Below are 24,335 nucleotides of genomic sequence, written 5' to 3' on the forward strand. Positions count from 1 at the left end.
TAAAACAAGTGATAAGAGACTTTTAAAACAGACTGTGGACTTTAAAGTGTTTGGACTTTTTAAGGACTGTGGGGACTTTTAAGGTTGTACTGTCTTATGTTGTGATATTGTTAACATTATATCTTAGGGACAAGAAATGGAAAGGCTGTGGTTTAATAGTGATGTGTTTGTGTGTCACGTTGACAAGGGGTCAATTGTGCTGGATACCTTTAGTGTCCACTTGACACACCTGGGTTGAGGGAGCCTCAGTCAGGAAATTGCCTCTATTGGACTGGCCTGTGGCCATGTCTGAAGGGCATCTTCTTGATGAGTGATGTGGGAGGGCCCAGCCCACTGTGGGTGGTGCCACCCCTGGGCAGGTGGGCTTGTGTTGCATAAAAAAGCAGGCTGAGCAGGGGCCAAAGGAGCAAGCCTGTAAGCAGCGTTCCTCCATGGCCTGTGCTCCAGCTCCTGCTTCCAGGTTCCTGCCCTGAGTTCCTACCTTGGGCTCCCTGATGAACTGCAACCTGGGAGTTGTAAGACAAATAAACCCTTTCCTCCCCAAGTTGGTACTGGTCAGAGTGTTTTGTCACAGCAAATGAAGAACAAACTAGGACAGTCACATTGACATGTGGGAAATGGACCGAGTGGGATTGATGCCATTATAAATGTTCACAGAAAGACCCCTTTTCCTACATCAAAGACAAAGCAGAGTTAGCCATGTAAACCACTATACGATCCAGCAATTGCTTTCTTATGTATATTCCCAAGGGACTGAAATTTTTTTTTATTTGGGTGTTGTAAGAAAATATCTTTGAATTAGTAACTTATGGACAACTGAAATGTATTGCTTACTGTTCTGGAGGCTGAAATACTCAAGGTCAAGTTGGCAAATTCTACACCTGGTGAGAGTCTGTTGCTTACAGATGGTGCCTTTTGGATATGTCCCCATGTGAGAATGTCACAAATAACCAAACACAGGTCTCTGCTATAAGGGCACTAACATCATTCCAAAAGACCCACCTTCAAATAATTATAATGTACAATGATATTTTGGTTCCTGATACACTGATACATATCGGCAGCCTCATAGGATTATGTAACTACTGAAAAATCACCATTACCCAGAGCTGCCATAAACACCCACCATGGCAGGATGATGTGTTATTCATGTATTTGGGGTGATGGTGTCAAACCTACTGCACTACCAGTTGCATACAAGCATACAGTTATATACAGCATAGCTACGCACTGTGCTTTTATGACACTGGCACATAATGGTACTTGGTTATGCTATAATTGACGATGTTATTTCCCGTGGGTTTTTGTTTTTTTGGTTTTTTTTTTTTTTGGTCTTTTTGAGACAGGGTCTCCCTGTAGCCCCAGCTGACCTGGAACTCACTATGTGGACTAGGCTGACCTCAAACTCACAAAGATCTGCCTGCCTCTGCCTCCCGAGTGCTGGGATTAAAGACGTGTGCCACCACGCCCATGTTTTTACTATACTTTCTTATCATAATAAATGACGATATTATTTCCCATGTTTTTACTATACTTTCTTATCATTTTAGAGAATATTCCTATGTGTAAAAATGTTGATTGTGAAACTATCTCCTACATTACACTGGCAGTCGCTTTACATGTATTTGCTGTGTCTCTCAATTATATTGGAAGACCACATTGGGCAATGAGCTTATAGTGTTAAGATTTGTGTAAGTACACACCAGGATGTTCACACAATGATGAAATCATCCAATGATGCATTTCTCAGACCATGTCTCCAGCCTATTTATCATAGTATGGTTGTACTGCCACATTAGGGATTAAATTTCAACGACATTTTGAGAGGACACAGACATTCAGATAATATGAACAGGTGCTTAATTAAAATATTGGACATAATGTTAATAGAAAGTTAGTCCTACCAGCCAATATGATGAAAATCACCAAAATGCCCATTATGAATGCGTAGATGAAGAAACTATGGTACATCCACACAATGAAATACTATTCAGCCATAAAAAGGAAAAAGGTAGTATGTATGCTACAATATGGCTGGACCTCAGAAATAATATATTAACTGAAAGAAGCCAGATACAAAAGGTGACATTATAATGCCATTTTAATTAAATATCCAGAACAGAAAAATCCATAAAGACCAAAACCAGAAAAGTGTTTTCCAGGAACTGTGGGGGAGATTGGTGTGACTACTTTCATAGGGACGCTGTGCTTTTTCACTATATGACTATATTTCTTCAAGCATCTGAAGTGTCTTCTGGGGGGCTTGAGGGGTGGCTCAGTGGTTAAGAGCACAGGCTGCTCTTGCAGAGGACCAGGGTTCAGATCCTAGCATCCACACGACAACTAACAACCATGTGTAACTCCATTTGTAGGGGATCAAATGCCCTCTTCTGATCTCCATAGGCATTGCACAACATGAATGCACTTACATGCATGCAGGTAAAACACTCATGCACATAAAATTAAATTCATTGATTCATTGACTCATTAAAAAAATAAGGTGCTAGAGAGATGACTCAGAGGTTAAGAACACTGGCTGCTCTTGCAGAGGACCCAGGTTCAATTCCCAGCACCCACATAGAGGCTAATAATCATGACTCCAGTTCCAGGGGAACCTGATGCCTTCTTCTGACCTCTGCAGGCATTGCATGACACAGGTGCACTTGCCTGTGTGTAGGCAATACACTCATACACATAAATAAAAATAATAATAAATAAAAGTTTAATAAATAAAATGCCTTCTGATCACAGAAATCCCCCTTTGCCACCTAGTTTGTATTGCAAACTTCCTCCATTCCCTCCTCATCCCCTGACCTGAGACATATTTTTCTTGTAAAGCACTTATCATTCTAAACATAATATTTTGCAATTATATCTAGTTCTATATATAGGATTATTTATTTTAACTTTTGTGTATGAATTTTTTCTTGCATAAATATACACACATTACTTTTGTGCCTGGTGCCCCCAGAGACCAGAAGAGGGTATCAGAACTCATGGACCTGGAGTTACAGATGGTTGTGAGCTGCCATGTGGGGGCCCTGAATTGAACCAGAGTCTTCTGCAAGGGCAGCAAGTGCTCTTAACCTCTGGGGCATGCCTTAAGCTCCTCCGGGTGATACATAAACACATTGACCCATGGACATTCTCTTCAATTTCCTTAAAGCCGTGTCTTTGGCAGTCTTTTAAAAATATTTGAAATTGCATTGATAATTATTATTAAAAATATTGAAATTGTGCGTGTGTGTGTGTATTCTCATGTCCTAGTACATATGTGGAGGTCAGAGGACAACTGGAAAACTTTTGGGAGTCAGTTTCTTCCACTATGTGGATCTCAGGCAAGGCATTGAACTCACGTTGTTGGGCTTGGAGGCAAATGCCTTTACCACTGAGCCATTTCCCTGGGCCCAATCCTTGTTATAATGTAGATCACACAGCGAGAATGTCATATGACACACATTGGCTGCTTAGTCATGCCAACAGAAGCAGTGAAAACGTTTCTCTGAATTGATTTCTAACAGTCAGACAGTCACTGCTCGGCCATTTGGCTAAGATCCAATGTAGTACCCAGAGCTCATTCCTGCTTGACTTGCTTTTCTTCTCCCTTCTAGGTATCCATAGTGTAAATTTCTAGGGAGGAAAATGATCACATACATGAAGCAAAGCCCTCAGGTTGTTAAGGTGCACAGACCAAACTTATTCTCGCCTCTGTTCTCGTTCATCCCTCAATGCCTTTTGTCCCTTGTCACCTGAGACCTGGTGTTTCTCAGATGTTTTCCTCTGCATGCCATCCCCTCATCTCTCACCAGTTACTGCTAATGACTTGCAGGGATTTGAACATTTGCAGGTGCTTTTCTGAGATGATTTCAAATCTCCATGCAAACGCTGTCACTACACAGAAAGATGAAGTGATAATTATTTCCCAGCAAGATATGACCTCACAGTGTGCCAGGCCATTATCTCAGGGAAAAAGCACCCCCACGCATACATGCTATCGTGATCACAGTGGATTCTACTGCTCCAGTGAAGATACCTTGGTAAGTTCTCCCCATCGTCTTAGATGGATTTGTTTCTCTGGAAACTGCATGAGAAAAACGGTGTGGATATACAAATTTTTGGAGACTGTCACTTGCCTTGTAAAGAACTGGTCACTAACTCTTGAGTTCAGACGGCCTATTTGCTTCAGCATGCAGGTGTGCCTGCTAGCTAAGACAACTTAGAAACTTGTGGTAGCATGTTACCCTTTGGCTGGATATGAGTATGCGCCTCTTAGGATTTTCTGTAACAGTCACAAAACCCTAAACTTCTTCCCCTTTCTTCCTGGTTCTGAAGAGAAAAATGGACTTCTTGCTCCAGTGATTTCAATTTATAGAAAGTTTCTAGAATTTTCCATATGCTAGGTTATATATCTTTTCACAAATGCAATAAAGATATCATAAATAATTGATCAAGAGATCCAAGGGTGCTGGTGCACACCTTTAATATCTGCAGGCAAGAGGCAGAGACAGGTGGATCTCTGTGAAACAGAGGCCAGCTTAATCCACATAACAAGTTCAAACCCTCAAAAAAAATTGACCTAGATGTTTTGAGAATTTTAGGGCAAGCATCATTACAGTCTATCAGTGTATTACCTGTGCTTATAACCTGTGAGCAGACTGAAAGTGCCCTGATAGCCCTGCTTCCTCTGAACCTGAATGTGATTCATTGGGATTTCCAAAGACTCCACTGAGTCTCAAAGCAGAGAAAATAGTCCACTCCTGACCAACAGATCTGCGAAGGGAACATTTTCCTGTCCATGTCCAAGATACGCGATGTGTTCAACCTTTTCCTTGGTTGTTTATTGTTTCTCCACAGAAAACGCTTTGATAAACAGAAGGAGGAAGTTCTTTCTGCATCTGTGAACTCCTGCTGTTATTAAATGATACTCAGGTCTGTAACAGAGCTGCTTTAGGAATCTGGTGTTTACTAGTTTCAATTTGTTGCTCAGGTACCTACACTTCATTCTTAAAGATTTATTTTTCATCAGATTTATGTACTTGTACATGAATGATCTTTCCTTTTTCAATGCTCCAATTTTATCCCCATCTTCTATAACACTGGGATTGAAATGATTAATTATGGGAATTGTATTGGAGTGATAGGATTTGAAACTGGAACCTTTTGCATGCCAGGTAAACATTCTACCACTGAGCTATAGTCTCAGATCTCTAAAACAAAAACCTCTGAATTCTATCAGAAACATACTTTGTTTGAGACAGTCTCTCTATGTAGCCTAGGCTTCCTGGATTTCATGTAAGAGCACCTGTGTTGTGCAGTACCCACAAGGTCAGAAGAGGGTGTTGAATTTCACTGGAACTGGAGTTATTGATGTTAGTAAACTGCAATGTGGGTGCTGGGAATCAAACCTGGATCCTCTGGAAGTACAACCAGTGCTCTTAATCACTGAGCCATCTCTCCAGCCCCTCATTTTTTCTTTTTTAAGATAAGGTCTCACTAGACAGCCTTGGCTGGAGTGGAACCCACTATGTAGACCAGGCTATCCTCAAACACAAAGATCCGCTTGCCTCTGTCTACTGAACGTTGAGATTAAAAGTGTAAGATGCACAGATACATCTGACTACGTATTTTATTTCTTTTGCTTTATTTCTGTTGATGAACATCACACCCAGGGCCTTGTGTATACTACGCAAGCACTCCACCACTGAGCTAGTTTTCTGTCCCAGAATATTTTAATTTTCATCTTTTCCTACCAGTATATTAATTCTTATTTATCTAAATTGTATGCAGTAGAAATCCATTGCTTTTTCAGCACCGCGTGTGACTGTTTTAATACCATGTATTTGTTAAATTTATTTCCAACTAATACTTATTTTGTAATTTGTAGTTCTCCATAGCTCATAATAATTTTGGTACTTTTAGCTCTCAGCTCTCTATTCTCAAAGATCCACAGACCTCACCATTTTCCTGACTCTGTACTTCCTTACTTGTTTATTTACTTACTGTACATTTCACATTATTTCTGGGCTGTTTTGCATTTCTGATTCCCTGTAATCAAGCTGTAAAAATATACTTGTATGAGGCATTCCTTCCATCACTCCACTGTATTTCTCTATTCTCTTTTCTTTGTGTTTGGGGCAGGATCTCACTCACAGCCAAGGCTAGGCTGGAGCTTACTGTATAATCCAGGTTGGCCTTAAGCTCCTGGAAATCCTGTTCCAGCATCTTGAGTGCTGGGGATACAGGTGCGAGCCGTCGTGCCCAGCCCTGTTGTCTTTGCTTCATGAAACAGGATGTGTGGGAAGGTTGGCATTTGTTTTTATTTATTTGCACTTTTAAAAAAGTTTTGTGCAAGGGACAAACCTGGGGGAGAGTGCATTCAAAGTTTGTGATATACCACTGGGCTGTATCCTTAATCTCTGACACTTAGATTCATTTATTTATAGTTGATTAAATTATATAAAATATTGAGGCTTTCCATGAAAGATAATGATCCTTTTGTGCATTTTTGTGGACTTTAAGACCCTTGTCTTCCTGAAATATTCTACATATGTTTAAAATTGTGCTTGCTTTATGGAATTATGTGTTTTCCCATTTTCCATTACACTTTCAAACTGAAAATTTTCTCTAGTCAGAATTTGTGGTTAAATGATTCATTTCACTTTGTATTTTCTAGACCCTTATAAGTGCTAATTCACTTTGTTTTGTTTCCTAATTATCTCATTGTTTAGCAATTTCTGAACTGTATCACAGCAAATGGTAAAGGGTAAGCTGTGGCTTCCAAGAAATAGATGTAAAGTAATAATTGCACTGGTTTGATTATCTTTGGTAGAAATCTATCAGAAACTTTTAAAATGATGTTTCAATATCATTGATTTATATCTGAACAATTTGTCAGGTTACTAATTACAGACTAATACTGAAATGTGTTCTCTTTAATGCCAGGGAAACATTTAAACTGTACAAGAGGGAGTGTCCTCTTAGTAAGCAGTAGCTTTATCCATGACCGAGGATAGTCAGTTAGAATCTGTAAGTCTTGCCTAAATGAGAACCAAAGTTTTTTCCTCTACTTTGGATTTAACTGGAATTTTCTTATTTTGAAAGGGGGTCTCACATAGCCCAGGTTGGCCTCCAACTTGTTATATGACTGAAGATTACCTTAACTTATGGTCCTCCTTCCTCTATTTCCTAAGTGATGATATAGAAGGTATTTGATACTATGTCAGCATCAGAAATTTGCTTATTATTGAAAATTAAAGATATTTCAAAGATCAATCTAAGCTTGAGAACACAATGAAGAGAAGGAAAAACAAAACAAAACAAAATCTGGGGACACCGACCTGTTAGCTTTGATCTTGTTTTCTTCACTTTGCACTGTTCTCCCCCATAGCCGCCATTTTCTGTTAAACTGGCCTTTCTAATAGTGAGGGCAAATATGCTAACACAGTGACACTTAGGCCTTGTGCTCTCTGATAATTTTAGTTTATGTTATACAAAAGATAAAAATGATTATGCATCGGAGCAAAAAGAAAAAAATACTTGTAGCACAGACAGCGTCTAAGTATTTATTAATTACTGACAGAAGATTTTAAATTTACTTTCTGTGTTTTGTGTGTGTGTGTGTGTGTGTGTGTGTGTGTGTGTGCATGTGCACAGGCACAGGTGTGTCATGTGCACTGGTTGATGTCAGAGGAGAGGACAACTTTTGGGAGCCGGTTCTCGCCTTCCACATGTTGAGGCAGGATCTCTTGTCTGCTCTTGTGCTGTGTCCTCCAGGCTAGCTGGCTGGTGGGCTTCCTTGAGAGTCTCCTGTCTCTGCCTCTATCTCCCAGTCAGAGTGCTGGGATTATAGCACTGCAACTGGCTTTTTTAGTGTGGGTTCCAGGGGTGGAACTCAGGTATTCAGGCTTTGAATGGCAAGGCTTCCACCCACTGAACCTTCTCACTGGCACTGAAATAAGATTTTAAACAGTAATATGAATGTTTAATATGGATGTTTTCAGACATCTACAAAAGATGAGGAGCCAACAATACCAGGACCATTTCACTTTTCTTCCAAGATCTTGTTAGATTAAAAACCATCTCAGCAGGCATCTAATTGCATCTCTAAATACCTCATCTTCTCAAAAAGAAAATGACTTTTTTAGTTGGTACAATACCTTATCCTTAAGCACAACTATTTTTAAAAATTATTTTATTTATTATTTTTATATGTATGAGTGTTATGCCTGCATGTAGTTAAGTGCACCCATGTCGTGCAATGCCCACGGAGGACAGAAGAGGCTGTTGGATCCCCTGGAACTGGAGTTACGGACAGTTGTTAGGTGCCATGTGGGTGCTGGGATTCGAATCTGAGTCTTCTGCAAGAACAGTGTTCTTAACCACTGAGCCGTCTCTCCAGCCCCACAACTCTTTATTTTAATCATGTACTACATCAACATTCAAATTCCTATTTATCTGAAGATTTATTTTTAATATTTTTATTCGTGTGTGTATGTGTATGTGTGTCTATGTGTCTGTGTGCCTGTGTGAGTGAATGCCACATGTGTGCAGGTGTGGCAAAGGTCAGAAGAGGGCATCAAATCTGTGTATCTGGACTTACAGACACTTGTGAGTCACCCAATTTGGGTGCTGGAAGCTGAACTTAGGTCCTCTGGAAAAGCAGCAAGCATTCTTAATCAATGAGCCATTTCTCCGGCCCCCTGAATATTTCTTTATTTGCATATTTATGGTGCTGGGATAGAACCCAGGGCCTCATACAACTTAGGTAAGTGCTCTACTGTTCAGCTACAACTCCAGTACTTCCTGAAGATCTATGAACTATTTCAGGTAATTTGCTTGAATCAGTCTGGAAACAATTCTCTACCCATTTCATTGTTTGTTCATGGTTTCATTGTGTTGTATCCTGTAGACTCCCTCTCTCTCAAATATCAAAATACTTTATTTCATGGGCTGGAGATATAGCTCACTTGGCAGAGTGCTTGCCTGGCGTGCACAAAGCCCTGGATTTGATTCCCTAGTCCCACATAAAACTGGGTAGCGTGGCACATGCCTGAAATCCCAGCATTTGGGAAATGGAAGCAGGAGGATCTGAAGTTCAGTCATCTTTTGCTACATAGTAAGAATGAAGCTAGCCTGAGCTAAACGAAATGTTGGGAAAAACATTAAAAACATAGCCAGGTGAGATGGCTCACACCTTCACTCCTAGAACTTGGAAGGCAGAGGTAGACAGATCTCTGTGAGATTGAGTTCAGCCTAATCTATGCAGTGAGCATGCATGGCACGGTGGTCCACACCTGTAATCCTACCACAGGAGAAGTGGAGACAGGAGATTCAAAAGTTCAAGGTAAGCCTAGCTACCCAGTGAGCTTGAGGGCGGCCTCAGCTACATGAAACCCTCTCTCAAAAACCAGAAACCAAAATTGTTTCATGGAACTGGCCATTTCATTTGTCTTGGAGAATTTACCATACTCTGATCTGGCTTCCTGCCTCCCTTTGGCATTTTGGGGGGGGGTCTTTTTGAGACAGGGTCTCCCTATAGCCCTATCTGGCTTGAACTCACTATGTAGACCAGGCTGGCCTTGAACTCACAAGAGATCTGCCTTCCTCTGCCTCCCAAGAGCTTGGATTAAAGACAGGCACCACCACACCCGGCCTTCTGGCATCTTTTAACTTGACCTGTTGCCCTATAATTTGTTAAATAATGTACCAATGTAATTTTTGGCTTGTGTATGGTTTGTGCTCCTATTTCTATGTATGTTATCATGTACATAGGTATACATGTGTGTATGTGTGTGGAGGCCAGAGGTTGATGTTGAGTTCCTGCCTCAGTGCTCTCCCTTTTTATATTGAGGCTGAATTTCTGCATGAACTCTGGGTCTGTTGAATCAGGAAGTCTAACCTACAAACTTGCCCCAGGGATTCCACCAACTCTGCCTCCTGAGGGCTGGGATTATAGGTGGCTGTCATGCCTACCTGGCATTTATGTTGCATGCCGGGCATACAAACTCTGGTCCCCATGCTTGCAGGGCAAGCACGTTACCCACTGAGCCATCTTCCCAGGCCCTACACTGCTTAATGTGATACTGAGATAAAATCATCCGTGTGTATTCGTATCCACTTTTTCCTACTTCCTCTGCCAATTGAACACATTTCATCTCCTCTCTATTTTTGTGACATGATGGTCAGTGTAATCAGTAGGACACAGCATTATCAGGCAGATCCACATGTCATGAATTCATCATTAACTTGCCTCCCAAAGAGCATGGCAGCCACTGATGCTTACTGTCTGCACACGTGACAGATGGATGATCCAGGATGGTGCTTCGCTTGCCTTCATGAGGAGGAAACTATCTACAGAAGAGAGAAACTCACCAGAGAAATAGTTCTGCTACCAAGAAAGAGCTTGATTTTCCCATTAGCTGGTTCTTTCTCATTCCTTCAATATGAGTTTCTCAATTTTGTCTTTATTGCTTAGTTTTTTATGTATTTATGGTAATGGGGATTGAACCCAGGGTCTTGGGCATTCTAAGCAAGTGCTGTATTGCTGAGTTTCAGCCCTAGCCCTCAGTTTTTAACGTATAGTTTATGTGTGTGTGTGTGTGTGTGTGTGTGTGTGTGTGTATTGTTTTACTCCATTACAAATATTACTTAACCTACAAATATCTCACCTTTTTGCCATGGAGAATCCTCTACAATAATTCTTATAGTCACATGTATCTGCTGGTCTTTCTTCCTCCTTTGATTTCTTTTTTAATTTAAACATTTTTTATGTGTATGAGTGTTTTGTCTGCACGTATTTAAGTGCACCATGTGCTTACAGTGCCCGTGGAGAAGAGGGCATCAGATCCCTCTGGAACTGGAGTCATGATTGGTTGTTTGCAGACATAGGTGTGCTGAGAACAGATCCTGGGTCCTCTGAAAGAGCAGCCAGTGCTCTTAACCACTGATCCCTCTCTCTAGTCCCGTCCTTTGATTTCTTGTGAAAGAGATTCTGAGTTGATTCATTACCTCCTGCCATTGATGCACATTTAGCTATTTATTCAGGAGGTTCTTGTTGTTTTTATAAGTTATGCGTGGTGGCTTATGCCAGCAATCCTGGCACTTCATAGGCAGAGGCAGGAGAATGGTCCAGGATTTCAAGGGCTGCCTTCAATACACAGTGAGACCTTGTCTCAAAAATCAACACGCACCTCCCAAGAAACAATTTTAAAGGAATATATATATGAGATACGTATAACACATATAATATGTAATTATGAGATAAGTTATTGTTATACCTATAATATTATAATCTACAGCTTTAACTTTTATTCAGTTATATATTTAAGTAGAATTATGCTCAATTACTTCTTAAAATTCAATGATAATAATAATGTTTGATTAAGTCTTAATTCTGGCATAAACTTAGGATTTTTTGGTTGTGTTTTTGAGACAGGGTCTCTACCAGATGACCTGGAATATGCTCTGTAGATAAGGCTGACCTCTGTCTCAAAGAGTTCCACCTGCCTCTGCCTCCTGAGTGCTGGAACTAAAGGTGTGTGCCACCACCACACCCAGCCTTTGTCTTTACTTTTTATGGTTATTCTTTGGGTTCATGAATTATATTTGACACTAATTCTGGAGTTATATATATTTAAGAAAAAACGTACTTTCTTAGATACTTCATTTATTTTGTTCTGTGTGCATGTGTAGGTATGCATATGTATGCCCACATAAGTTGGTGTTCCTATGGATCAGAGGACAGCTCGCAGGAATCAGTTCTTTCTTTGCACTATGTGGGTCTTGGGGATCTTGACCTCACCAGGGTTTGCTGCAAGGCCTTTGCTAGCAGAAATATCTTGCTGGCCAGATAGAGTTCTAAACCAAGACAAGAAGTACATTTGTGGTGGGCTGGCTTCATGCCTACCCCGCAACACTGTGTACACTGATTCACACAGGAGATCTTTTCAAAGGGATTTGTTCTTACTTGTCAAAGGTAAAAAAACCAGATACACTTGCACAGCATATTATTTTTCTGATTTGCAAAATAACGTTTCTTCAACAGGACTTCCTCATCTCATCTGCTATTGTGAAGCGCTGATTTAGGGGGATGCCAAGACTTTAATCACCCCTCACCCTTTCCTTGACAGTTTTTGAGGCTGAAAATCACACTGTAAGAAATCCCTGTGCGTTTTCAAAGTCTCTGTTTTAATGTTCACATTCACATAAAATGTGTTTTGTAAGAAAAGACATCTCAAGATGTAATAAGGATCAGAACTCATCTCCATGTTCCTCTGATTCAAATAAAACCAAACGTCCACATCTCCTGTAATGGATGCATTGGTTTCTGTTAATCTGTCCTGGGCTGTGGTCTTTCTCATTCAGACCATGGCTGGAATCTTTGCAAATTCTTTGCTCTTTTGTCTGTATCACTTCCCATTGCTCACAGCACAACTGGTGAGACCCACAAACTTGATTCTCAGTCAGCTGGTCATATCCACCTATTTGGTTCTTTTCTCCAAAGGCCTCCCTCAGACAGCGGCAACTTTCGGCTTGAAATCATTCCTGGGTGACACTGGATGTAAAGTTATCTTCTACGTATACAGAGTGTCCAGAGGAGTCTCCCTCAGCACCACTTCCCTCCTCAGTGGCTTTCAGGTCATTAAAGTTTGCTACAATACTTCCGGGTGGTTGAGGACCAGGATTAGATCCTCAATGCATATTGGTATCTGCTGTTTCCTCTGCTGGATCCTGCACCTCCTGCTAAATATCATTATTAGTATGAATGTAACTGGTCCAGTGAACAGCAAAAACCTGAGTGCTGAAGGACTCTACAGATACTGTTCCTCGCCCGTTCCTGAAAGACTGACATTCCTCCTAACAGCAGTGATTTGCTCCCTTGTTGATATTATAAGCCATGGTCACATGGCCTGGGCCAGCGGCTCCATGGTCCTTGTCCTGCACAGGCACAAGCAGCGAGTCCATCACATTCATAGCCACAGCCTCTCCCAAAGACCTTCCCATGAGGACAGAGCCACCCACACCATCCTGGTCCTGGTGAGCATGTTTATCTCCTTTTACTCTCTAGCTTCCATCTTCTCACTTTGCATAACCCAGACTGTGAACCCAAGCCACTGGATGCTGAACACCGCTGTGCTGCTGTCTTTGGGCTTCCCAGCACTCAGCCCCCTTGTGCTCAGTTTCAGCAACACTGGAATCCCACAGTTCTGCTTTGTCAGTTGGACAAGGAAAACAAATGGTCCAACTGTGGTTTGAGTTTCCACTAGGATATCTTGACATTATTTTATTGCTTTTCCTCAATATTTTCCCCAAATGTTACACTCTTTAATCTATGAAACTGTTGTGATTTGGACAGAGGCAGGCAGATTTCTGTGAGTTCAAGGCCAGCCTGGTCTACATAGTGAGTTCCAGGACAGCTGGGGCTACAGGGAAACCCTGTCTCAAAAAGACCAAAAAAAAATGATAATTATTGCTTTATACTTATTATTACACTTTCAAATAGGTGACCTAAGTGGAAAAATTAGACAAATATATGACCATCCCTTAAAAAACACAAAATTACCAGTGAAGCCCACACTCTAGATCTGAGCATTTGGAGTTCAAGTCCATCCGTAGGTACTTAGCCAGTTAGATACCAGCCTGGGCTATGTGGGACCCTGTCTCAAAACCAATTACCTTTTACTTTAGTAATTCAGAAATTCATATATATATATATATATATATATATATATATTGAATTAGATGACATTCTAAGTGAAATAAGCCAGATGATAACTGCATAATTCTATTGGCATTTATCCCTAAAATAATGTCATGGAGACAAAAAAAAATATAGTGATTCAGCAGGGCTGAGAAGAAGCAGGATTTAGGGTGTTGGTGTTTAATGTATATAGTTTTTTTTGCATAATGTAAAATTTCTGGAGATGGCTGTTGATGATGGTTGCAGCAATGTCCATTTCCTTAATGATACTGAACTGAGGATTTAAATGACAAGTGGTAAATTTTATGTTATATATATTTTACCACAATAAAAACAGCAATTGATAATAATCACTCAAAACCCAAATGCAATTGTCGATGGAGAGGAGCTCTTCCTTTCCTTGTTGCCTGCAACATTATAGTGAGAAATTTGTGAAGCACGTGATTTAAATATTTGTAATTTAGCAAATCTTTGTTATTAGCTTGTTACTGCAGAAACTGCATGTGATTTCTGGTAACTCAATGTTCTGTTCAAAATGTGTTTTGTTCTAAATCTTAGATGAAAAAAGACACTGAAATAGACCATTCTCTGGTCTTCTCTGTTTCTTCACTAATTTTCTCTTCCCAAGCCTTTTAATGGCTTCTGTTTTCCATAACGTTAATACACACCCAGCTCACACTCAGGGTATGGGGTTAGCCCTCCCCACCAGTGTCATTATGGATGCCGTACATAAGTGAAGTCTGTTTTAATAAAAATTGGTATTTGGGGGACAGGAGACATGGCTCAGATGTTGAGAGCACTCGCTGCCCTTGCAGAGGACCTGAGTTTGGTTCTGAAACCCATGTGAGGGCTTGGGAACTCTAACTCTACTTCTGGAGGATCCATTGTCGGGATCTGGCTTCCCTTGACATCTGCAAGCACGTGGTGTGCATAATACACCCGAGAGGCAGAAGGAGAGAGAGAGAGAGAGAGAGAGAGAGAGAGAGAGAGAGAGAGAGATCGAGAGAGAGAGATCTGACCATTCTGGGAGATCCCAAATGTATGAGGCTGCAGTCTCTTATGAGTGGCAGAAAGCTGAAGAAAGTCTCCTGCTGCCACAACCACTGGATACTTTCTGCTCTTAGAGAGGAATTCAACAAAGTGGTCATTAAAACTGAAATATATATATATTAAATCTTCAGACAAAATTGATACTAAAATTATCCCTCGGGTTCGATTCCCAGCACCCACAAGGTGGCTATGAACCGTCCTTAACTCCAGTTCCAGGGGAATCTGAAGCCCTCTTCTGACCTCCACGGAATTGCATGACACGGGTGCACTCACATACATTCAGGCAATACACTCATACACATAAAATAAAAATAATTTTTTAAAAAAGAATTGAGCCGCGCATGGTGGCACACGCCTTTAGTCCCAGCACTCGGGAGGCACAGGCAGGCAGATCTCTGTGAGTTCAAGGCCGCCTGGCCTACATAGTGAGTTCCAGGACAGCTGGGGCTACAGGGAGACCCTGTCTTAAAAAGACCAAAAAAAGAATTGAATTTGGGGGCCTGGAGAGATGGCGCAGCAGTTAAGAGCACAGATTGCTCTTGCAGAGGATTTGGGTTTGATTCCCAGCACCAGCATGGTGATTAACAACCATCTGTAGCTCCAGTTCCAGGGGTTCTGATGCCATCTTCTGATCTCCATGGGCATTGCATGAAATGGATATACTTACACACATGCAAGCAATAATACACTCAAACACACAAGATAAAAATAATAAAATATTTTTAAAGAGTTGAAGTTTGGAATTCAGAATCAGTTTCTTTTCCACAGATTTGCAGTGGGCACTGAAGGGAAAACAGGGTCTGACTCACATCGTATCACAAACTGCTATAAAATTGGGGCAGGGGGGCTACAAAACCTCTGCTTTCAGACTTTAAAATATAGGTCTTAGAGGAGCTGTGAGGAAATTGTAACGTGGGTTGGGGGGTAAACAAGGAAGGGCAATCTCCTCCTTTATCTTTTTTTTGTATTATTTTGAGTGTGGTATGGGTATGCGTTTGCATATGTATATGCACACATATATGGAGGCTCACATGAGGAGGTCTGAAATTGCTGTTGGGTGACTTTATCAATGGTTTTCCACTTTACTTTGGAGACGGGTCTCTTACTGAATTCAAAAGTTGACAGTTCTGGCTAGTCTGGCTAGCTATCTTGCTCCTGCATCCCATTTTCTGCCTCTTATGTCCTGGAACTACTGGAGATTACCATACATGGTGGGCTTTTGTGTGGGGTCTGGAGATCTGAAATCCAGCTCTCAGCCTTGTGTTGCAAGGGCTTCACCTGCTGAGTCATCTCTCAGCTTTCTATTTTTTTGATAGGGCAGTTTGTAAATCTTTTGTGTGTGTGCATACCTGTATAGAGGGATGAACATGTTGGGTGTAATCCCATAGGGGTGGACTCTCAGAGAGGGATGAACATGTTGGGTGTAATCCCATAGGGGTGGACTCTCAGAGAGGGATGAACATGTTGGGTGTAATCCCATAGGGGTGGACTCTCAGAGAGGGATGAACATGTTGGGTGTAATCCCACAGGGGTGGACTCTCAGAGACCTGGAGCTAACCAAGGAAGCTAGGCTGGCCAGTGAGCCCCTAGGGATCTGTGTGTTCTGTCTTCCCAGCTGTGGAATAATAAACCTAAGCCAGCACACAAAGCTCTGTTTTGTTTTCATTTCATTTTATTTTATTTTTTAACATGAGTTCTTGGTATCTGGCGAGGTCAAGCACTTTACAAGCTGAGGAATCCTTCCAGCCCCTGTCTCTAAATCTTCATAAGGAAGAAGAGCCCAGAAAACAGGGGATAGAGGCTGGAAGATCAGAGTCTAAGAGTACTTAGGAGGTGGGGATTCATATGTGGCCTCTGAAAAACGGGATATGCTCAGGGAATGAATCCGGAAGTCTGTGTGGTATTCCTGGGTGTTCCTAGAGAAGATCAGTTGACTGGGACCTGTACAGGAATTGCAGAAGTGACCAGTGAAGGTCATAAGAATCTGGACAGCTGCAGTGGGAACCTCTCTGAATACCCAAGTCAATGCAGATCCATGACTGTGGTGGCTTGAATGAGAATGTCCCCAATAGGTTCCAAGTATTTGGACATTTGCCCCTAGTTGGTGGTACTGTTTTAGGAGGTCTTAGAAGGTGTGGCCATGTTGGAAGAAGCATGTCTCTGGGGGCTGGCTTAGAAAGTTCTTAAGCCTTGCTGGATCTTGAGTTGCTCTCTTGCTTCCTGTGCCTGCTTGAAGATGTGAGAGCTTAGCTTCTGCTCCTCCAACCACCTCTGCCATTGAGCTGCCCCACCATGATGGACTCTTGCCCCTTTGGAACCATAAGATAAATAACCTTTTCCTTTTATAAGTTGCTTTGGTCAGTGTTTCTATCACAGCAACAGAAAAGTTCAACCCTGATTTGAGCTGTGGAGGTAGTGAGGGTCGTGAGGGTGGGTGCTTCTCAGAACGGGAAGACTGACTGGCACTTGCAGGTACTCACCCCCAGAACTCCTCCTACAGACTTTCAGCTCTCTTCAGCTACTGTGACAGGCATGTACTATAAAAGCATGAAGACCTAAGTTTGAACCCTCATCAGCCACATTAAAAAAAATTATAATAATAAAAGGCGGGAGCCTGCAATCCCTGTGCTGGAGGGGAAGAGACAGGAGGATCCCTAGGCCTCACTGGTCAGCCAGTGTAGCTCAATAAGAGAGCTCAAAGTAAGGAGAGGCCTTCCCTAAAATGAAAAGGTGGAGAAAGGTTGGAGAAGGTGTCCAGCATCCATCCTTGGCCTCCACAAGCACCTGTGTACATGCACACACACACACACACACACACACACACACACACACACAGAGTATGTGTGCAGGGAACTTTGGTTAGAACTGGGAAATAACTTCTTCCCGGCACGGAGGGTCATGAAATCCAAACTGCCCAGTATTCAGGTGCCTCTGTTGGAATGCTCAAACAGCAGCACCACACTAATAGTAAACGGCAGTTTATTAAGTCAATACTGTTCCCAGACCGATATCACAATCTCACAGGAAAGGGTTTTCCTTATCAATGGTGGGCATGTGTGACATTCATGTGGACTGGATCGCTGGTGTATCCCAGGTGGAGTGTGAATCCCTGAGGTATGTGGGCTAACTTCAGCTTCTGAGACTACCCATGTGAATGCTACACTGCAGGATGAGGCTGGGGATCCCTCGTAGCTCCTGTGGGCATCTGACCTCCAGTGACAGTGTTTTCCTGCAATGAGGAGGACTTAGAGAACCCAGTGAGAAGCTTTGGTTCTTCCCCTATCCAAGGAGAGTCCACCAAGAGCCTCAACTGCAAAAGGTGCTGTTGCCTCCAGCCCTGGACTCCTAGCTCCTCTGCCTCTACTTTCTGTTCTTTGGACTTCACTTCTTTGTGTTTATTTGTAAAATGCCCCTGTGCTTGGAAAGATAGCTCAGCAGTGAACAGTGCTGGCTTGCTGGACTTTGGTTCCCCGCAGCCATGTTGTCAGACAGCTCACAACTGCCTGTACCTCCAGGGGATCCCTCTTTTGGCCTCTACTGGTGCCTGCACTCATGTGTGCATACACACACACACACACACACACACACACTCACACACACACACACACACACACACACACACATTAATAAAGTGCCCCTGCTGTGCTGTCCTTCCCTCAAGGTCATAGCTCTCAGCCTTCTGTTTTTCAGGGCCTGAAAATCAAGTGTCAATAAATTTTGTCCAGTTTTCCAAGGTATTTTTGGGGGTGGGGGGAACAGGAGCCTCAATTCAGAATCTATTCCTCCATCATAGGTAGAATATCAACATGTGAAGAAAACAGAGATAATTTTTAAAAAGTTCTAAGTCCCTACGGGGTTGCTGTTTACACTGTGACAAATGGTGTCTGTTTTGATCTCCAGAAACTTGGATCAAAATATAAAGTTCTAAGCTACAATACTCAAATTTATATAAGCTGATTTCTAATTTTATAGAACTTTTCAAACTACCATTTGTGCTGAGTTATATCTCATTATCTAAGAGTTTTTAAAATATTTACTTAATTTTTGTTATTTATTTATTTACTTATTTATTTATTTATTTATTTATTTATTTATTTATTTATTTATACTGTATACATATGAGAATTTTGCCTGGAAGCACAGAAGTGCACCTCATGGCTACAGTTCCCATGGAGACCAGAAGAGGGTATTGGATTCCCTGGAACTGGAGTTAGAGATGATTGTTAGCTGCCATGTGGGTACAAAATACTCAACCTGGATCCTCTGTAAGAAGGTAATAAATCTGCCAATGCCATGTATAAGACATTTATTTTAATTGCAATTGTAAATAATTTTTTCTTTCCTTCTGAGACAAGGTCTTGCTGTTTAATACAAGCTGGTCTTGAACTTGAGACTCTCTTGCTTCAACCTTCTGAATGCTGAATGCCTTAAATATTTGTTTTTAATCCAGTAAGCACACAAAAGAGAAGTCTAAAAAATTAGCATACGTGCTAATGAGATAGAAATGTTCTAAAAAGTGTTTAAAACTCCTATATAGATGAGAATTTCAAGAGGCCAAGAAATATCAATCTGCAAGTCTGATGACCTGAGATAAATTTCCCCCAATCACAATGTCGAGAAAGACAGGAAGAGACACTCATCAGGAATGTGTTCATAGTATGGTTTGGTACAAGCCATCTTAGGACTTCCAGCTGACACCTGAGAAACCTATATAGATTCAGTCTTCAGGGATTTTTTTCTAAAGAGAAAGGGGCAGAATATTACTAACAGAGAAAATGCACATGTATGTGTAAATTGTGCTTCGGGGCTGTACATTTTAACCTTTCACTCACCTATTCCTTAAGTTTCTTTTTCACTAAATGGGACAAAAAGTTTAACTTTTGCACTCATCAAAAATATGTGAGCAAAAGATTACAGATTCCATTGGGAAATAATGGTTTTTTTTAAAAAAAAGATCCAAACCAGTTATCCAACAGCTATGATAAAGACACTCAGTGTTTCCTCGAAGTCTGTGAGCAAAACGCACCATCTTCTTGGTCTTCGCCCAGGTGAACAAAGCTCTTAGTATCGACCTTGTGGGGTCCGTGTGCTTGATCAGCAGTGAGAGGAGACTCATCCAGAGAGGTCGGAAGAGGATTTGGAAGAGCATGAAGGAGGAATTCTAGAGACTAACACAGAGATGAAGTCTCTCAACAGCTCTGGGTCCCTCGCAGTGACCCTCGGACTTCTCCATCAGTATTGGTATTTCAATTGCAGATACCAGGATTGTTTACATATGACATTTCTTACCTTATATTCTGAGATACAGTCTAGTCTCTTAAGCATATTATGGGCTGGTGAGATGATTCACTGGGTAGAGGCACTTGCTGCCAAGCCTGGTGACTTTAGTTAGATCTTTGGAACCCACACAGTGGAAAGAATGGAACTGACTCCTACAAATTGTCCTCTAAGCTCTGTGTGTATCCCCCATATTCACACATACATACACAAAATAAATAAGTAAATGTAAAACACAGAGAATGTTATGGGCCAGTGAGATATTTTAATGGGGACAGGCACCTGTGTTCGAGCCTGGTGACCTGCATTCAATCCCTAGGGCCCCCACGATGGAAGGAGAGAATGGATTCATCCTAAACTGTGTTTGGACCTCTCCATGGCATTTGTCTGCATGTGTTTTAACTTACGCAAATAAATACTCTTTTAATATTTCTAAAAATATTTTATTTATTATTTTAAAAATATTTTATTTATTATTTTTACTTTATGTGTAGGAGTGTATTGTCTGCATGTGTGTAAGTGCACCCATTGTGCAATGCCTGCAGAGGCAAGAAGAAGGGGTCGGATCTCCTGGAACTGGAGTTATGGATGGTCATTAGCCACTATGTGGGTGCTGGGATTTGAACCCAGGTCCTGTGCAAGAGCAGTCAGTGCTCTTAACTGCTGAACCATCTCTCCAGCCCATGTTTTAATATTTTTAATATTAAAAAGAATGTTAAACACATCTGGGAATGCTGGTTAATTACCTAATTGAGCCTTTATTCCAACATGGTGGTTGTCATGATGGCATCCCTAGAGGTGGGGAAGGAGGGTGTTATAAACCCTAAGATAAAATATTTGGATCCTCAGCTCTTTGCTGGGAAGTGATTATCATTTCAATTGTGCATTCAGTGACAGTGTCTATATGGGGCTGGAGATGATCTTTGGAAAACAGTTGGGTAGAGAGCTACTAGCATTTATGAAAATGACTCTTAGGGGTGACATAAGGAGCTAGAAAAGGTTCTGCAGAAGAGTATTTGAGAATAGATAATTCTCATTAGATCACAAGTTCTAAGAAGTGTCAAAACTGAGCGGAGCTCACAGCTCCCATAGAAATACCTGCATTTCCTTTATGCATGAGAACTTAAGAGGCGGGAGCAATTGGAAGGGAAGAGATGCCTAGTGACAGACTAGAAACATAGCAGTAGTTTTGCATCAACATTGTTCAACAAATTCAAAACTTATCCTGGCTCAGAGAGTCTTCTGCAATGTGCTACCCATCAGTGAACAAAGAAATGTGTCCACATGTAGGTCCCATTCAGATTATCGGGAATAGGTGAGATGTAACAAATAAAACCCATGGTACATAGTAAATTGTGAGGAAACAGGAAATGTGTCACCACATTGAGTGATGACAAAGATATGAACGGGAGGAACTTTCCGTGGAAAGAGGGGTTGGGGAAGTTCTAATCATGGTAGTATTTGAGCATACAGATACAGGAGGTAGGAGGTGATTTGAAGCCCCTTGCTTCATGGAGAAGAAATATCTACTGCAATGTGCCACAGGGAAGCACTTACCTTAACGGCCAACTATGTGGTCATTGGTTTGTTCCAGGGTATCTGGTGATAGTTTCTGTTGCATTTCAATGTGCCACACAAAAATCTCAGCAAGACAGGATGGATCTGGACCTGGAGGTGGGAAACACACACCTGTGCCTCTGTGGAGCTGCTTCCCAGGCAGGCTTCTGAAGTGGAAAATAACCAGAGGACCAGAGGATCAGCCTGGAAGTCTGTTTAGTTTTTCAGGGCTGTGGACCAGGCCCTTGTAAAGTTGTAGGGGCCATGGGTGTCCCAAACCTGTGATGGCAGCGTTGGTGTATGATTCTTTGCTCTCTGTTCCCCAGGGGTCTTGGTTCCTCCAAAGGGCGAGGCCTTCTGCGGAGAATTGACTGTGGAGAGTTAGCAACAGAAGGAGGGGCTTGTGGAGCCATCTTGGAACCAAAGCCTGGAGGAACCCGGAGCGGTGGGTGTGGAGAACGTGTGGCAGCCAAGATGCGCAGGCAAAAGTTTACGGAGACTGTGGACTGGTGCGGAAGCTGGGTGCTGGGTGCCGGGCATTAGTCTCTGCAAGAGACCCTGAGAGAACTCTGGGGACACCCTAACATATGTATGGATGTGCACCAGTGTGTGCCTGCTGCCCCAAAAGCCAGAAGAGGGACTTAATATTCTGGAACTGGAGGTGAATGCTTGTGAGCCAACATGTGGTTGCTAGGAACCTAATCTGGGCTCTCTGTAAGATCAGCAATTGATCTTAACCACGGAGCCCTCTCTAGCCCCAAGGAGTCAGCTTTATGTTGACATAGTATATTACAAGAAAGCATGACAAATCATACAATGAAATCATACAGGTTGTCTAACTTACATTGTACAGTACGGAAAGCCAAATACATATCTGTATACAAACCATGAATTCAGTTGTCTAGAAAAAAGCTCCACTTTTATAGAAATATATTTGAACAGACACGTGAACGCATTCTGTGCATACACACATGCACATGCACACACAAGCTTGATATAAAAATTGTGTTAAAATCAAGAATTGGAGTCACCAATGTTAACTAGAATCATAGCAAAAGGATGTAATGTTTTTGAACACACATCAAAATAACTTGATTTTTTTTAATGTAGAAAAGTAGTTTTTGGAAATTTCAATAATATGGTTGCCTAAACAAGATCTGTGTAATGACACATGTACACATGGGAAACATAAGTGGACTCAGTATGTTTTGTGTGTGCTATAGGAACAGGATTGAGGATGTTCACCTTCTAGGTGCTGGGTTACTTTACTCAACCAACTAAGGAATTAAAGAACAGGAAAACTTCAGACCGGCAGAGAGGAACAGGCAAACGAACTTTCATTAAAAGATAAAGCCAGGGAGGAGGTGTATGACCATATGGGAACATTCTTACAGTTTCCTGGGACCTTGTTCATATGAACTTACAGAAATGGTAACAGCATGCACAAGACCCATGCAAACTCAAACAAATACCCAGCATGAAACTGTGGAAATGGGCAGCAGACCCCAGTCTTAGCTGATCTTCTTTAAGGGAGTGACACTAGATATGTTGAGTAGACCCCAGCATATGAGCTTGCACTGAGAGAAGTTAAGGGTCACTAACTTGATTCAGTAGGCCTTAACATAAATGACAGAATGTGTGAAATCCAGTGGGGGATGGGCTATGGGAGGGGCCAATGGGGAGGGGTATAAAGAAGACTAAGATGTTGCATATGAAATACACAAAAATTCAATAAAATATATTTTAAAAGATAAAGCATTATATCCATATATATACTCACAGAGAGAGAAAAAAGCCATCCATAACTGGAGAGGGGACTTGAAAACTGAGAATCCAGTCTCCAGGGAGGCCTGGATTTAAACAGATTTAGTGGTTTCCCCTCCCCTAATTTTGGATTGGTCAACTTAAACAAAGAGAAGGCTGACAGGTCACAGGTCTAAGTTGGGATACGTCCAGTGCTATGTGACTCTTAGCTAGACTCATAGAAGGGCCATTTGAAGGCTGGAGTTAAAAATGAGGCCTTTGTGCAGGGTCAAGAAGCAGGAAGTGCACCATCTTAATATTCATCAGTCACCCTCTTTGCTTACTGGGAATTTAATTTACACAAGTTACTGGGATGGAGATTTGCAGGCTACTACTGTGGGTAAAGACAGTTCTCACATTAACAGAAGTCTGCCGCAAGCAAGGGAGTTAAATGGAGAGCTAGGCATGTTTACCAGTCCTGAATTTGGAATGGCTGTACAAGGAAGCCTTGCGTAAAGACAATCAGCTGCGGGGCTGGAGAGACGGCTCAGTGGTTAAGAGCACTGACTGCTCTTGCAGAGGACCCAGGTTTGATTCCCAGCACCCACATGGTGGCTACAAACTGTCCTTAACTCCAGTTCCAGGGGAATCCGACACCCTCTTCTGACCTCTGATAGGATCTCATGTAACCCAGGCTGGCCTTGAACTCTGTATGTACCAAGGTAGACCTCAAACTTCCGATTCTCTTTTATGCACTTTCTGAGTGCTGGGATTCCTCAGTGTGCCACCATGCCTCATTTTATTCAGTGCTCAGGATTGAGCCAAGTACTGTGTGTACGCTAGGCAAGCACTCTGCCAAGCTAGCTACACCATAGATCTCTTTATTTATTGTTGGGTTAGAATTTATGTCTCGACTCCTCACCTCTTCTATGGCTTTGCCAAATTGCTATCAAATTGCCGAGAGAGAGAGAGAGAGAGAGAGAGAGAGAGAGAGAGAGAGAGAGAGGGA

The 24,335-nt window shown here is 41.8% G+C and overlaps 1 protein-coding gene across 1 annotated transcript; it reads left to right on the plus strand.

Moving 5' to 3' along the window:
• Positions 1–12,309: 12,309 nt before the first annotated feature.
• On the plus strand, positions 12,310–13,254 carry LOC103725506 (vomeronasal type-1 receptor 1-like). The gene has a single exon (XM_008822811.1). The coding sequence runs from the start codon at positions 12,310–12,312 to the stop codon at positions 13,252–13,254; it is 945 nt and encodes a 314-aa protein (XP_008821033.1).
• The last annotated feature ends 11,081 nt before the right edge of the window (positions 13,255–24,335 follow it).

The sequence above is a fragment of the Nannospalax galili genome, unplaced genomic scaffold, assembly GCF_000622305.1.
Source record: "Nannospalax galili isolate Female #2095 unplaced genomic scaffold, S.galili_v1.0 scaffold649, whole genome shotgun sequence".
Lineage (NCBI taxonomy): Eukaryota > Metazoa > Chordata > Mammalia > Rodentia > Spalacidae > Nannospalax > Nannospalax galili.

Coding starts and splice junctions, on each gene's coding strand:
- LOC103725506 (XM_008822811.1), top strand. CDS start 12,310: ATGGATGCATTGGTTTCTGTTAATCTGTCCTGGGCTGTGGTCTTTCTC.